This window comes from Melospiza melodia, chromosome 1 (assembly GCF_035770615.1).
Source record: "Melospiza melodia melodia isolate bMelMel2 chromosome 1, bMelMel2.pri, whole genome shotgun sequence".
Classification (NCBI taxonomy): Eukaryota; Metazoa; Chordata; class Aves; order Passeriformes; family Passerellidae; genus Melospiza; species Melospiza melodia.
Genome location: NC_086194.1, coordinates 49,876,654 through 49,893,226, shown reverse-complemented (window position 1 = coordinate 49,893,226; position 16,573 = coordinate 49,876,654). Strand labels below are relative to the sequence as shown.

At 40.1% G+C, this 16,573-nt stretch overlaps 1 protein-coding gene across 34 annotated transcripts in view; it reads right to left on the bottom strand.

The window, feature by feature from the left end:
* Positions 1-16,573, bottom strand: part of CLASP2 (cytoplasmic linker associated protein 2) — a 146,022-nt gene that overhangs the window by 88,053 nt on the left and 41,396 nt on the right. Inside the window, exon 1 of one of the 34 annotated variants that reach the window (XM_063157719.1) lies at positions 14,587-14,662. The exons of the other annotated variants lie outside the window; for them this stretch is intronic. Within the exon in view, the coding sequence (XP_063013789.1) occupies positions 14,587-14,605 (19 nt within the window). The 5' untranslated portion in view covers positions 14,606-14,662. Of the gene's footprint in view, positions 1-14,586; positions 14,663-16,573 lie in introns of those variants that run through there. 34 annotated transcript variants of the gene reach the window in all.

Here is a 16,573-nt window from a genome sequence, read left to right as displayed (position 1 = left end):
GGGAAGAAGGATTTATCTATAAGCTTGAGCACAGAAAACACCCAGCCTATGGTTCCTGTAATAAATAAAATGGGCGAGGCTGAGACGCAGCTGCACTACAGTAATGAAAAACCAATTTAGCATATTACCTGCTCTAAAACCTGCCATTTGTTAAAAAAATATATATATATTGCAAAACTTCATCATCTCTGGAATGGTTAACTGTTTACCCTTTGCTAATTCAGTACTTGCTCCTAGGGAAATGTCAACTATATTTAACAATGCAGCCTCCCAGAGGAAGGCAGCTTACATTAAAGGGTATAGCAAGGTTTTGTCCAGCAGCACTGGCAGCACCATCGAACGTCACAACACCCTGCATTTAACGTGTCCAACATCACTGCTGCTATAGTTAGCACATTTTCCTAGCATTTGCCAAAAGCTGTGTTTTGCACTAATGAACCTCCATGATCAAAGAAACAAACCATCACAAGAAAAATATGGATGCATATTACCAATTTGCATTAACATTACTTGCTCCTCTCCTATAAACACTGATTTTTAGGTGGATCTTGCTAAGAGTAATTGTTTGGATCTGTAAACTCTCCGAATGGGAGGAAAAGGCATCAGCCTTCCCCCTCACTGTCCTGTGTGTTGCCATGGGAACAGCACTCCCGCTCAGCATACGGGCTGAGCCAGAATACATTTTGATTCCTGATGCTTTTACTCTCACTATCTTAAATAGAACCAGACATCAAGAATTCGAGCAAGGAAAACCACTAGCACAAAGGCCAGATTAAGTGAAATGACTTAAACACTGTCATAGAAGGGTGAATGGCAAGGGTTAATATCTAGGATACCCACAGCATTACAGGTAATTTTAAATTAGAAATATCTTGCAGATTTTTGAACAGCATGATCAGATCAACACTGACACGTGAGTATGGAATCATGAAAACAGACTAAAAGTGAAAACAGGCTTTGCAAATAAAAATGGTTCTATTGCTGCACTTTCAAATCTGACGAAGAAACAGGCAAGACTTTCATGCTACTACCCAACAGCTCCACAATGCTGCACTGATATGCAAATATTGCATAAGCCTTTGAAACAATAAAGTTATTTGCAATACAATCCTAAAAATAGAAACTAAACATTTGCTCATTTATGCAAAATCTCCTAATCAACAAAAATCTAGACAACCCCAAACAACTGTGTACTTTGGGAACCAATGACTCAGATGAAATAATCTTATTTTTACCAAACAATTCATTATGAAGGAGTATCAAAGATGGGTAATTATAGAAGTTACTGCTCAACCTCAAAATGTGCAAACAGAATTCCAGAACAAAAATGCAAAAGCAAATGTTTCGACCCACTGTGTGTATTAGAGGATACATTAAATAATGTTCTTGGTAATACTGTCAAATTACATTGCCTAGTTAAAAAATATTTTTTCATACATTTTAACAATTGTTAACACTGCATTAAAAATCTACACTATGAAATAGTTTTATACAGTTTTTCAGTCCACATAAAACTAATCTTTTTAAAATAAATGCCTATTTTTCTTAAGATACACAGAACTGATTGAAGCCACTGATACATGGCTGTTCTTAACCAGACTTTTCATGGTTTATGTTAAAATAAATTTAAAATTGCTGTGCTGTTACTTGAAGTGTTCCAAAATAACAGCACAGTACCATAAACATGTAAAATTAATAGCTGAAAAGGATGTGTTTGAATTCTATTAACACTGAAGTGATAATGCAGCTGAGCCTCTTTTGTTCTGGATTTGTTTATTTTTTAAATAAACATAAGCAGGAAATTTTCATAGTGTCTTTTAAAGAAACCAGAGGTTTTCCCCACCCTTTTAGGCCTTTACACTTTTACTTCCCTAGGATTTACCAGCAAAATCCCGAGTGATCTTTAGGGACATTCCATTTTCAGAAATCTGCCTTACACGGTGAAGATCCAAAACCAGAAGTCTGTGTTTACAGCACTTCATGAAAGCAGAGCACAATACTTGCCTCCCCTACAATGCAGCTTCCATGTGCTCTTGCTCATCTGCAATGATGCACTAGCTGGCAGCTCCTGTAAAAGCATTTCCATGTACTTCAGCATGGAGAAGCCCGGCTCCAGTTGGAACTGCTGCTCCCCGGGGCATAATCAAGGAGCAGTTCTGCTCAATCTGGCTTTACTACCAGCCTTTGGCTGGCCAGAGGAGCAGGGATGGAGCTCCTGACAGCCAACACACAGAGCATGGGGATCACTGTATTTCAGTATCAAACTGTGCCTCTGATGTTAGTTTTATGCAGTCTACAAGCAAAATATATCTCTATAACGGGATGTCATAAAAGCCTAAATGTGATTGGTATTTCAAAACAAAGCCATCTGATAGATGCAAACTTTTTTCATTCTAAAAAGGCTGGATAATTTTCATTCTAGGTCATTTTAACACTTTCAGAGTATCAAATTTTACGTATGCAAATAGACCTGACAGTTGAGAAAGCATTATCCAAATAGTGTTTTAAAACAAAGCTCCAAGGTACTAAATATGAAAAGCCGTATGAATTGCTAGCAACCCACAGAACATATTAAAAGCAAAACACAATAAACTAAAGACACTGAGCCTCGGTTAAATCCCACATGTTCTGGTAGTTGATATACAGTATTTTAAACCATAGTGCATAGGGAGTTTTGGAGGTAAGCACACTGAACAGAGAAGAGCCTGGAATCTTGTACTGCCAAAAACTCCTGAAGAAACTTGATGAGCACCAAATGCTCTCGCTCTGGTACGAGCTCTCTTCCAGATGAACAACTTCAAAGCAGGGGAATAAAAAATTCAAGAAAAGGTTGTTTTTACCTTCACAAAGCTAGGAACTCAGGATCTGAGCATTATAAATTTTCTCTTCTAATGGCAGGCAGATATCTGCCCATAGGGGATGCTCTGCAGGTACAGTGCACCAAGTGAACTGCTATCAACAAACTGCTGTGCATTTCTACAAAATTTCTGAAGAACTGTCTAAGAAATCTTTCCAGTAAAAACCCACCAAACCAACCTGCAGGACACATCAGAACCTAAAGTCCACTACACTTTCAGATCTTATGATTTACCAAAGTTACTTGAAGATTAAATGCATGCAGACAGACCAAAACTTGAACTATCACAGAGCATTAAACACTAAAATTCTTAAGAAATAAACTATGTCATTCGAACTAAAAATAAACAAAATATATGTGCTATCTTCCTTGCAGCATTACTCTTGGGGGCCAGATCAGAAATGTGTAGTGTATGTTTTCTGAAGTATTCAGAGAGATCAAAGCATAAACATTTATAAAGAAACTTGATATTCAAAGAACATTCTAGTACTCCCAATATTTTAAACTCCAGAACAATCTACTTACTGGGATTTACCTATACAGCAGTAAAGGTAATTATGTATCCAGTAAATGTAAAGATATATCCATTGACAAGGAGAATCTAGGGGAGAAATCTAAAGTTTTTCATATCCAGAGAGAAAAAATATTTCATTTTCAAAGAAGATTAAATTAGAATACCTTTATTGTTACTGCAACTCAAGCCTCCACCTTAGCTGGTTTGAAGATTCATATAACTAATGTGACGTTCTGGTATCTAACATTTTGTAAGTCATAGTCAATAACAGAGAAATAAAACACAGTATCACCTACTGTGATAGTGTAGTGCAAATACAAGCTCTATATTCTACCTGTACTACTCAGCAGCAGGAAATCAAAAGTTAACTGACTTAAAGGAGATCCTCAAGTGACACCATGAGGGTGAAAAAACTGGATCCCCTGCAGTAAAACTTAACTAAAGCTGGCAATAAAGGCAAATCCAGATACTGTTTTCAGTAGCAACATTTTACATATCTAACATAACTAGGGCTGTAAATACCAGCTTGCAGTACTTTACTGTAGCCTGACAAGAGTCAAACTAGAAAACACAGTATACTTAATATTTACATATTTAATAAAACTGCTTTTAAACTGACTTCTATTGAAAACATATGTATCAATTTCAGTTCAATAACTGATCATTATAAGCTTTGCCAACAAATACTGGTTTTTACCTACCGTTGACACTTCCTCTTTCACACCACAAAATATTTATGAGGACAACTGCAAAATCCTGCCTAAGCAGAAAAACCCCAAGTAGATGAACTCTTTTAAATTTCCCAGTCACTCTCCCATTCTGTGCCTACCAAGACACCCACCCAGTCTCCCTTCAGTGACTTATAAACAGAGACTGCATCAATTACTTGGAACATCTGGGACTGGATCATTAGCTCAATTCCAGATGAACTGGTGTGGCCCACAACAACTTCTGTCAAGCATGAAAATGAAGCCGCAAGCGCTACACATGCATCAAGTTAGCTGATCCCTCTAATCCATACTTCAAGCCAATGCCCCACATCATTGAGTGAGAACTTGATCCCTTACACATCAGGCATTCCATACAGTCCAAATCTGTTTGTCCTGACACAAAGGACAGGATTCATTTGCCTAAGCACAGTCATCTAAAACCAGTTTAGACAGTCCTGGGCATCCTGTCTGGCGGCCAGCTGACATTCCAGCAGGCCGCAGATCTCTTGCAGTTCTTGTGTCACACCCGCTCGTTCCGCGTGGCCACTGAGGATCCTGCAAGGCACCTCCAGTGGCACCAGACTGTGCCAGCAGCTCTCTGGGCACAGAGAGCAACAGGCACAACTTCCCCAGGCATTGTCCTGGGGAAGGCTGTGAGAAGATCAGAGAAAAGAATGATAAACAATTCTTATCTTCACTTGCTGCACCTGTTGAACATGTGGAATGTGTTATGGAGATTTGTTTACCAAAGGGGATTTCTTAATTGGCCAGTGGTGATGGTGTTTGGATGGAAGGACCAGTTGGGTCCACCTGTATCATGAGTGTCTGTAAGGGCAATGGGTTTCTTAATAAGTATAAAATAATAAAGTGATTGATCAGCCTGCTGAGAATCATGGAGTCACTGCTAATTATGACTCAGCTGGGGGCCTGTGGTGACACCAGACACCTACAGCTGGACAGATGAATTGCACCTAAGAATCTTCAGATCTACCATAAAGGCATCATTCCTTGGCATTCTCCCCATGCCACAGCAGGTATTGGGCTCCTAAACCATTGGGAGACAAATTCTCATGCTCAAACAAAAGCCTGCTTCCCACAGTGATGGAGCATGGCTCTTCCTGGGACAACAGCGCAGGCACAGAAGTAACGTGAGGCCATTACTGACGAATTTAACTTTACTGATGAATTTAACTTTACTCCTCTTTGCCTTCCTGAAGGAAGCAACTGTACCAGTGACAGTGCTGGCAAATGGCTCTCTTCTGTGCAATACATGCTGATGCTCACCAACAAAATCTCAAACTCCTACCAGGGGAGACTCCTTTTTCTGCAGTAACCTCACAGGGGATAGACGAAATAGAATATACCAATGAGAACGGTGTTTATAGAGCAACAAAACTTGGTTCAAAAAAACCCCAAAGTTCTTAAATGTATATAAACTTATATTCTTTCACATGCTATTTTTTCAGGCAGTTCCAGTGAACTGGTGTCTTCAAAAAAAAAAAAAGGAATCAAAAAGGCAGCAAGTAAGGGGAGCAAGAGTCAGTAGCAAATATTTATATCAGTTAGATTTTGCTGTTGATCTGATCTCAAATTTTAATAAAGTTCCCCTAATTTTTCAACAAGCAAAGCAAAATACAGCTCTCCTACAGTCCATCCATCAGTTACAGCACTGAAAAAGAGGCTCACACCTGCTTTTGGGGGAGGCTGTATGCATTGATCTGCTCTGTTGTATGCATTTGATCTCTTTTAAAATATGACCCTCAATGAATAGGACAAAATAAAAGAAGGAAAATGAGGAAGAAAGTACTAGACCTAACAAACATTTAAAAAAAGAAACATTTAGTAGTGGCAATGGCACATGCCAAAATAATTATCCACATGTAATACAGGCATATTCCAAAGACATTAGTAGTTTATCTATTCTGCTCCACAGTTTCATGAAGGACTATGTTAAAAAAAGATTAATTCAAAAAAATTTAACACATCCCCAGTACTATTTTCCTAACTCCATAGAAAAGTTAGTCTTACAGTTTATCTTACTACTGTCTGGATGAAAGACAAGACTTAACTACAGGTTTCAAATAAAGCTGCAATAAACTCAAATAAGCAACTGAGCTAATTTTGCTCCCAAGTAAAGCTTCATTCCCATTTCTAGCTCTAGAATATCTCCTGTAAACCCAAGTACTTTTCTAATTTTTACCTATTAAAGTTTAAGACAGTTTCTGCAAATTTTGCCATATTTTGCATTTTTACAATATCTGTAAAATTACCATAGTCCACATGTTTAAATTAATTCATAAATAATTGAGTCCTTCCTAAATTCTTGCAATTGGACTTTCTTTTGTTACAAATGTGTAACATTTCCCAAATGTTACTGAACATTTCCCAGCAATCTTACTGAAAACTGAAGATGCCTTCAGCATCTTGGTACTTTAAAAATCATCAATTTCACTATCTTTACATCTTTCCTGAGGCACATTCAATGGCCTTCTGAATCAACACTCAATAGTCTACAACCTATTAGCAAACACACAGTTTTCTCAGTAAAAGGGGAAGAGAAAGCTAATGAGGTTCTCCAGAATTCATGACAAGGTCAGCTGCTAAAATAGGATTCAAGACTAAACAGCAAGGCTGAAAATAAAACTACATAATGTTATTGTTCTTCAACATCTGGACTATGTTATAGCTCTAGGCCATGCTATTTGGACCACACTGCACTATGTCCAGCACTAACAAGTCAGGTGCCTTTTAGGACAGGCGAAGGCAAAAAGGTGTAGAAGGACACAGACCTGGTCTTGCATAAAAAATCAAACACTGAAAGTTTTTGGCATTTTAAACACAAACGTTGAATCACTAGCTGTAACACAGAAACTGACAGGATACTCCTCTATTTTAGAACAAAGAAAACATGCCTACCATAGCACAAATGTTTTGCTCTCTTATGAAATGCCAGAATTAAAGCTGAGAAAGACAGTAACTTCTGGAGCACTCAAGATTTCTGCTAAATGAGTGACTACTCCCTCAGAGAGTTTCCCTATCCAGACACTGATTAAAATAAAAGCAGGTAATTCATTTTAAAACGTGATTTAAAAAAAGAAAGAAAAAGAAAAAGCCCTAACAGAACTTTTACTCGATGCCTGGTAAATTTTTGTGAGCCACATTACATAAAAGACTCCTAATTTCTATCAGAAGTGATGGTTTATTTAACCATTGAAGCCCTTCTGAATCCTGTACTCACTTGTGGCCAAACCCCTCACTCAGTTGCTTAAGCTGCCTTCTGAAAAAGCTGCCACTTCAAGTATCTTCTTGAAGTATCAACTCCACTATTTGCATTTAAAATACTCTGTAAGCCAACAGCCAGTCTTTGCTCAGTAGGCCTGGTTTAATTTCTGTCTTTATTATTTCACCCCCAGAAGTCATTTTATCTCTTTCTTAACAAATTCCTTTTGCTTATACATCAAGCATCCAATTCTCAATAGATTATCAGTGAATCTATTGAATGACCTATTTTAAAATTAATATATTTATCACAAAAGTGGGTTTGATCTAGAAACCACTATCCACAAACTGCAATAATATGCCTAGCATTATTGATGTATGTAAGTTCAGAAAAGTAGCAAAAAGAACCACCATATTTACCTATCTGCAGCTAAGTCAAACAACTGATATCCATTGAGAAACTATTCAATTCAGGACATTTCCAGTACTTAATTCAGTGACACAGAAGCACCTGGGCTTAATGACTTGAATTTTCAAACTATCAATTACATCACAGCAAGGGTAAGAGAGGCACCCATAAGTGCTGTGTTCATTCACCTTTAACATATATCACAAGTATATGTGATAGGGAAGGGGCACAGGATACATGCAACATCAATGAGAAGGTTGACAAACAGAGAGCTTAAATTGGGATTTACTATTAGAGTGTGACAGTGACAAATGTAAGTCTACCATCAGAGAGATCATGAGAGCAGCTAACATTTGCATTAGTTTTTAGTGTGGCCAATTTCTGCATGTTCAGTTCCACTTGCACGCTGAAAATGTAAAACAGTAAGGCAGACTGACAGATAAAACACGGATCCTAGAAGCAGAAAGTGCAATATGAGCACACAGCAGATGAAATATTGAGAAGTTTATTTTTCTGCATTTTAGATCCATGTAGCTTAGGAATTACAAGTTGGTATTTGCACATGAAAACATGCACACCACAGCACAGAATGAAAGGGGCTGCTAATGGCCTTTTGGCTCACTGACCCACCTGATCTCTGCCCTACACAGTCAGAAGTAGAGATTAAGAAAATATGGCAAATCACCTTTCTTTTACTCTCAATGCTGCCACTTGTGGGTAATAAAACTGGTGGTTTTAAAAGGCCCAACTCTCCTCAAACTGGACTTCTTAACATAGAATCATAAAATGGTTTGGGTTTAAGGGACCTTAAAGATTGTCTAGTTCCAACCCTCCTGCCATGGGCAGGGACACCTTTCACCAGACCAGGTTGCTCAGAGCTCCACCCAACCTGGCAGTGAATTCCTCCAGGGATGGGACATTCTCTGCTTCTCTGCTCCAGTGCCTCACCACCTCAAGTGAAGAATTTCTAGTCTAAATATACCTTTTTCAGCTTAAAGCCATTCACTATGCCTTAGTAAAACATCCCTCTCCAGCTTTTCTGTAGGCCCCCTTTAGGCACAGGAAGGTGCTGTGAGGTCTCCCTGGAGCCTCCTCTGCTCAGGGCTGAACAATCCCAACTCTCCCAGGCTGTCTTCACAGCAGGGGTGCCTCAGCCCTCTGATCATCTTTGTGGCCTCCTGTGAACTCACTGAACAGAGATCACCTCCCTTGCCCTGCTAACCACTCTGCTTTTGATACAGCCCAGGACAGAACTGGGAATGGGGCTGCAAGCCCACACTGCCAACTCATGTCCAGCCTCTCATCCACCAGCGCCCCAAAAGTTAAAAAACTCACACCAGATCTAGAAAATCTGACGTGCTTGGTATATGGCTAGCCAGCTGTAGTAGCTGCCATTTCTCTGATTTTGTGGGAGCATGATGCAACTCCTAAATAATATACAGAGATTGTTCCCACACAGTGTTTCTAATGAGTTTGTAAAAATCAACTTGACAATGCTAAGAAATTTTAAATAAAAACAACCTACACAGAAATGTAGGAAGTTTGACCTTTAAGTTCAATAGCCACTGCGTAAGTTCATTGACTTTTATCAGGTCAACAAACAAAACAATCCATAATGATAAAAGGATTTTTTGTCAAATAGAGATCTACTCATGCTCATTGCTTAGGCAATCATGGAACACCATGCAGTTCCTGACATCTAATGAAAGCAAAAATATCTAATTTGAAGAAAGTAAGGTTTTTCTGCAGGCTCTTAAGAGCTATGCTCTACAACTTCAGTCCTTCTCACCTTTCCTCAGGCTCCAACTATCCAGAAGTTTGAGGGCTTTTAAGTATTTCTCAGTTGAACAGAAGAATTTTCACATCAATTAAATACACATGAAGAGGTACCAGAGAGATTCTGGTACCATGAAAATCTTGTTGTCTACACTCCATATAGCTGGGAAATTCCTGTGAGTTTTGAATTGTGGTTACTTCTTGTAAGAGTCTACATACACAGCTGGTTTTCAAAAGGCATTTTCAAGTTATCAACTGCTCTTTCGAGCTGTTGTTATGAAAGTGCATTTTGATGAACGAGCTGGGCAAAGAAATCAGACAAAATCCAAACCACAAGTCTTTAAAACTAAGATGATTTAAAAATACAATACACAGAATGGAATTTCTGATTCAAGTCAATACTACAGGAGACCCTTCACCTCTGAAGGCATTTCAGACACTGAAATGATCCAAACGTAGCTTACTTGCTCATCAGTATTTATGAAAAATAACATGAAACAGTAAGGAAATACTCCTGGTATTTCATAGATAACAAAGATGAAAATAAACCCTGCAAGGCAAATATCCAACCAGTCAAGTGGAAGATTCGTGCAACATCTATGAAAGGAAACCCTTAGTAGGCCTTAAATTTCTCCTGTGGCTGTTCACAATTTTAATGGTTTTTTTTTTAATTTGGTTTTTTCCCCCCTCAATATGTACTTTAAAAAATAATTAAAATAAACAACTCCCCACCAAACAACCACCAAACAATAATCAAAAACATGCAGATATAACGGAAAACACAAAAATAATTTTTTTTCATTATGTAACTTGTTCTTAAAAGCTAATAAAAACTGACTCCAGCATTCTAGATAACCAACACGTTTGGGTGATAGATTAAACATATCTGGAATCTTTTTAGTGAACTTGTTTCATGTTTAATGAAAACAACAACAATTACCACTACCCACAAAATTCTTTGACATTTTGAAAATGTCAGTGAGAAGCAGGAAGACAAAACTTGTAGTTATTACCCTAGAGTATGTAAAAAATTCAGGTGCTCTTATCATTCCAGAAGCTATGCTGGTTTTGAGAAAACAACTGTGTCTGTCATATGTTGCAGCTCTGTTTTTTAAATTAAAAATGCTCTGAGTTGCACCTTGAATTCTTCCTTGAATTCTTTTTTCTATTCACACCACTCTTGAACCTTGCTGTATTCATCCGTTCTCTCTCTCCATCTTTTCATACAGCCCTTGGCTTGTTTACACATTCCCTCCCTCTCCCACTCAGCTGCTACACTTTCCCACTGTTCTTTTACTGCTATTAGCAACAGTACTTGCACTCTACAGACAAAACACAGCTCAGAATCCATGGTAATCACTGGGAGTAGCATATGACCTTGCTGTGGAAAGAAGCTTTGCACTGGTTCGGAACAGAAATCACACTCAGCTCACGGTATCTCGCTCTCTCAGGCACAGCCATGTCCCAAACCACGTCCCAAACTATGTGCCCACCAACTGCTAGTAACAGAGGAGTGGTGGGGAGCAGCTACAGGAAAAGGACTGCATAGTCCTTCCATAGTCCAGGAAAAGGACACCATACCACTGCAGGTGTGGTCAGCATGGTCAAGAAAACACAGGCCCAAACAAGAACAGAAAAGGGAATAAGTGATACACTTCTATCCCACACAAAAACTTCTGCTACTCTTTATATTCCCACCCCCAGGAGACAGCTCTGAATGGTACAAAGCACCACAGTTACTGCCTGGCCAATTTCTAGGGCAGTGTAGCAATTGCTTTATTATCAGCATTCACAGGACTCTGTTGGTTTAAAAAGTCTCCTACCAGAGGATAAGAAAAATCAGAAATACACCTCAGAAATCCACATGCACTAAAATAACATATATTTTAAATCAAGCTAATGTCTCAAACATCACTGTAGTTTCTGTGCCTTTAATATGACCAATCCCTTTTTGAGTCAAAAGTAAAATATTAAAGCTGTGCAGCACCCACACTTCACAGAAACTAGTTAATCAGATTAAAGACTTAGGAAGACAGCCTTCCCTCAGAAGAACATCAGGGAATGGAAGATAATTGTTCTCATGCTTTAGGACCATGCATAGATTAATCAAGTATTTTGAAAGAAGACAAAGCACAAAATTTGATTTGCAGATGCAGTAAGACAGAAGGATAATTTCTATTTATAAACCAGTCACATATGCTCTATCACCTAAAATGTGACAAGTGCTTCAAGTCATGAAACATCATTACACTGTATGCCATTTACATAAAAATACACTAATAAATAAAGAAGTGCTTATTCATTGTATGATACAAAACAGTATACTTAGTATACACTAGTGCAACAAATGTGTGTACCAAGTATGTCCTCTTACAAAGCTGATTATATGCTTTTAGATAGCCCTCAAATACCTTATGTCTGGTACTGCAATATGTTTAGTAGATCTTAAGAAAACCCATGTCTGATCTTCCCTAGAAGGCCATTTGTAGTTTTAGGCAGATAATTTCGTCCTTATCCTAATTACCTTGCTCAGCTAGGATCAAGGGAGTCCCTCACCTATGAAATCACAGGTAACACAGCACAGACTGCCAAAAAGGTGAGGAAACACCAGTGGAAGCTGCTGGACTACAAGCCCTGGAGAGAGCGCACAAGGCGATGCGCACACGGCGGCTCCAGCCGCCACCTCCTCAGCAGCCTAATCTGGTTACCAAGGGATAATGGCAGAGATGCATTATCCTCCCCAAGGAACACGGCAACCAGAGCGAGGAACAGCCCCTGGCTGGCTTTCCTCAGGAGCCCCCACAACGTGCAGGGCAATCCCAGACCTGCACTCACACCAGTATGTGAAATGCCTCTGAGGTTGAGGCAGCGTGTGCTCTCCCGCTGGCACACACTCACTGCAGAAGTTACGGTCCATTTGTTTGCTGGGCCACAAGCACTGGATTATTTTTTTCCCCCTCCACATTCTTCCAACAATAGCCTGGAGAGCTTGAGACAGTTAACATGGGGGCAAACAGAAAATCTGGTTCTTCCCTTTAATCTTCACTTGAGAAATCAGATTAAGATTCAACTGCTAAGCATCATGCTTTATTTACATTTCTGCTTGTGCTCAAGAAAACAGGAAAAAAATCCAGAAAGTTCCCATAAGCCAACATCTTGCATTCAAGATAAAACTCACATTATCACTTCTAAATAGCATTTCCAAACATAATCTGCAATTCTGTAATACATCCAGACTGATTAAGTGAGCAAACCAAATAAAACAAGTAAAAAAATCTGCTCTCTGGAATATCTGCACAATGCCTTCAGCCGAGTCTCACAAATATTAAGTTAAACATACATACTGGCCACAACAAAGTGACATTTTGCAGAGAAAAGACATTTCTCAAAGGTTGCAGAATCACTAACCTTAAAACATTTTCTTCTATGTTGCATATATTAGGAGGATATACAGAATATTTGCAAAACAAAAGACCGCAGCCAAACCATCGTTAAATTTAGAAAAAAAGATTAAGAAGTTTTCTTAACAGTAACTAAGGTTTTATTTTCCCTTGCAGTTTCATAACACAACATCAGAAGACTGAATTCCTTGTAAATGTGGTAAGCAGTAGTTTTAAGAGAGACCAACAGCTACATAATCATCCTACACACTGTTAATTGTATCTGGCATTATTGCTCAAAGCTCCTACACAGAATGTCAGCTGACTGCCTGAACAGTACTTTGTTCTTAGTGCCTTTGTTAATGACGAATTAAATTATACAGAAGAGAGCTCCACAACACCCTCACTTTATAAACCTTGACCATTACAGAATGACAAAAATCCTACAGCTTTGCCTAGAGAACACAGCTATTTCTTAACATGCTACAACTTGTATTCTTAACCTGCAAGTTACCACAATTCATGTTTACACCATGGAGAACTGTGTTGCCTCACAGGAAGGAAACAAAGATGAAGAAAAACATTTCCAAGAAAAAAAAAATCTCAGCAAGAGTGAGCTTGGTACTTATTCAGTTCTACAGAGACCACGACTTCCCTTGCACCTTGCAAATGACAAAAATACAAACATCAGAGAACCACCTATATTTTTTTCTGGACTGTACAGTCCAGACATAATTTCACTGCTCTGGTCACAATCATTATCTCTTTTGGTCTCTGACATTTGAAAGAACTAAGTATAAAACACACATTTCAAGCTGTCTCAATAAAGAGTCTTTCCTAGGACTCTTACAACTACTGTTTCAGCAAATTCAGATAAAAAATTTGATCTTAATCTGTGATCTTTATAAACCATCTTCTTTATGCAAATCTGCATACATTGTCACTTGTGAAAGCACAGCCATCCTACCTCATCCCTAAACTTGCTGCAAGTCCAATGAATGTGCCTCAAGTCTCTCTAAAAATAATAAAGCATATATAGAAAGTCATCAAGGTATTAAGCTCAGAGAACTTGGCTGACATGCAAACCCAAGGGGTGTCCTAAAGATAAAACATAAGTCTAGTTTTTAACGAAAACACAACCATATAGTCTGTACCGCTTTACTGACCTACTTTCCATTGGTTTGTGTAACAATACACTGTGCAGCGAAGGAAACGTAGTAACATCCCATGTCTTTATTAAATATACATCCCAAGATCTAGCAGCAAGGCTCTTATTTTATGGCTATGCCGAATAAGTAAGAATTTCTTCACACAACAGGGCAGGTTAACATCCGCTTGTTTACAGAGCAGTATAGTAAATTCTGCCTCATCTTGCAGAGGTGGCCAACCCAAGTAACACCGAGGCGAGAGGGGTAAACACAACGCCAACATAAAAATGCACAGCGGAATCGGCCAGAGTAGTAAATAATTGAGATCACGGGCCATCCCAGAAACCCAGGCACGGTTAAAATTCCAAGAAGGGCTGGAGCTGCCACGCTCGGTGCCCGGTACCCTCCGGCTGCCGCACGCAGCATCCATCGCCCATTGCCCGGCTCGGGCGGAAGCCGAGCCCGCCAGCCCGCGATCCCAACCTGCCATACCGAGCTCCCCGGGCCGCCCGGGCTGCCCAGAGCCCCCGCGGCCCCGCGCCGCTCCCCAAGGGCACGGCGCTCCCCACTCACCGTCCCCCACAGCCATCATGCCCGCCGGTGCCGCGGGAGGGCGGGCGCGGCGGGTCCCGGCCGGATCCCCGCCGGATTCCTGCCGGCTCCCTGCCGCTGCAGCCGCCGCCTCGCTTCAAAATAGCAGTCCCGCCTTGCGAGGGAGCCTCCGCGCCGGCCCGGCCCCGGCCCGGCCCCCCGGGCGCTCCGCCCCCGCCGTCACGGCCCGCCGCGGCCCCCCGCCGCCGCCGGGGACAGCCCACAGCCCCGGGGACAGCCCACAGCCCCGCGGGAAGCTCTGCCCCCCGCCACCGCCACGGAACGCGAAACCAGAGGAGGAGAAGGAGCCTCGGTAAAGGACGAGCGCTCTGCGGAACAGAGATCAAGCAAAACGCCACGTAACGCGAAAAGAAACAAAACAATAAAGACACAGGAAGGAGGAAGGGGTTCCGTTGAAGAAAGCTGCTGCCTCTTTCTTTGAGTTTTCGGGAGACTTCTCCGGAAATCCCCCGCGCACCTTTGAAAGAGAAACTGCTTCCAAAGCATGTGTGCAACACACGCTGGGAGCATCAGTGACAGCCTGCCCAGACCTGAGCTGCTGATCAGAATTTGTACCTGATCAGTTTGTACCTGAATGTGCCTTTTGGGTGACATGCTGAGGGTAAAGAGTGCAATCCAAAGTAATCAAAAAAAAAAATAGTAGCAAGTAAGTAGTACCAATTTACGTAGTCTTGCCAAAAGAAAAGTTTAAAACTCAGGCAGACTGGAGCATATGCTGCTGCACAGAGCATGAGAACCACGCATTTGCAAGGAGCCAGACACAGTTCCTTGTAGTGACAATCCAAAAGCTCAGTCAAATTCCTTAAAACCAGTGGAAGTATCAGCCTGATGAGGCCCTTTTGTTCCAAATGGGCTTGAACTGACCAGTACACTTCATTGGTCAGTAGATTTTCCTATTTAAAATGATAAGCCATCAGGAAGAGCAGTTGAAATGGAAAATGATGTGATTACATTTTGACCGCTTGCATTGAGCACACCAAAGGAATACATGCAGCTCAAAACCTCTATAAAATAATCACGGCAGCTATCACCAGTATTCCCAAATGATATATATTCATGTTGTGCTGCACTGGTGAGCTCTATTAAGAGTATGTCGTCACTGTCTCCATAGTAACTATATTTCCAAATAGAAAACAGCAAAGGGAAATAAAAAACAATAGTGTAATGTGGAAAAACAGATACACACTCCTGCTATGGATTTTTATTTGCCCTTTTTTTTCCAGGAGAACACGTATTTCAGTTGCATCTTTATCACACATAACACAGCTCCCTACACCATGATACTAACATCACATACCCTACCTGTCATATTTTGTGTTTGTAAAGCCAGTCCTTTGAGCCATTAAATATTAAAATGGAAAAAGTGCACAGGTTGAATAGAGATGAACGATTTATCTTCAGCCCAATCATTCTGCTGAGTGCAGCAGGGAGCTCAGTATTAATAGTTTCCCTACCTTTGTTTTAATTCCCTGTCTCAAAAATGACACTACTATCTGATACAGGAGTCTGCTTGAATTCTCTTAAAAAAAACAGTATTTACAAATCTCAGGCAGCAGAAACAAGTGCTTTTGTAGTGCTGAGATTGGCTGCCAGTTCTGTTTCCATAGAAATGAACATTCACTTGCTGAAAAATGGTGGTGGTGGGGGGGTGCTTTAAAGAATCTTCTCCAGTTTGGAAGGCTACATATAGTTCTGGTGGAGTGAAAGGGCAAAACTAGCAGCACGTGTAAGATATTGCTTAACAGGCAAACATCCTGATATGATTCTTTTAATACACATCATTATGAATGTAAACAAATCCCAAGGTTTGCATAGCAGCTCATTCATTCACATAATTCACATTAAAGAAATGATCTCTGATTTTACTATACACATCTTAGAGTAAAAAGTAAAAAAATCAAGGGTCAGCTGGAGAGGCAAGCTAGTAGTGGGATATTATTTAAGGCTG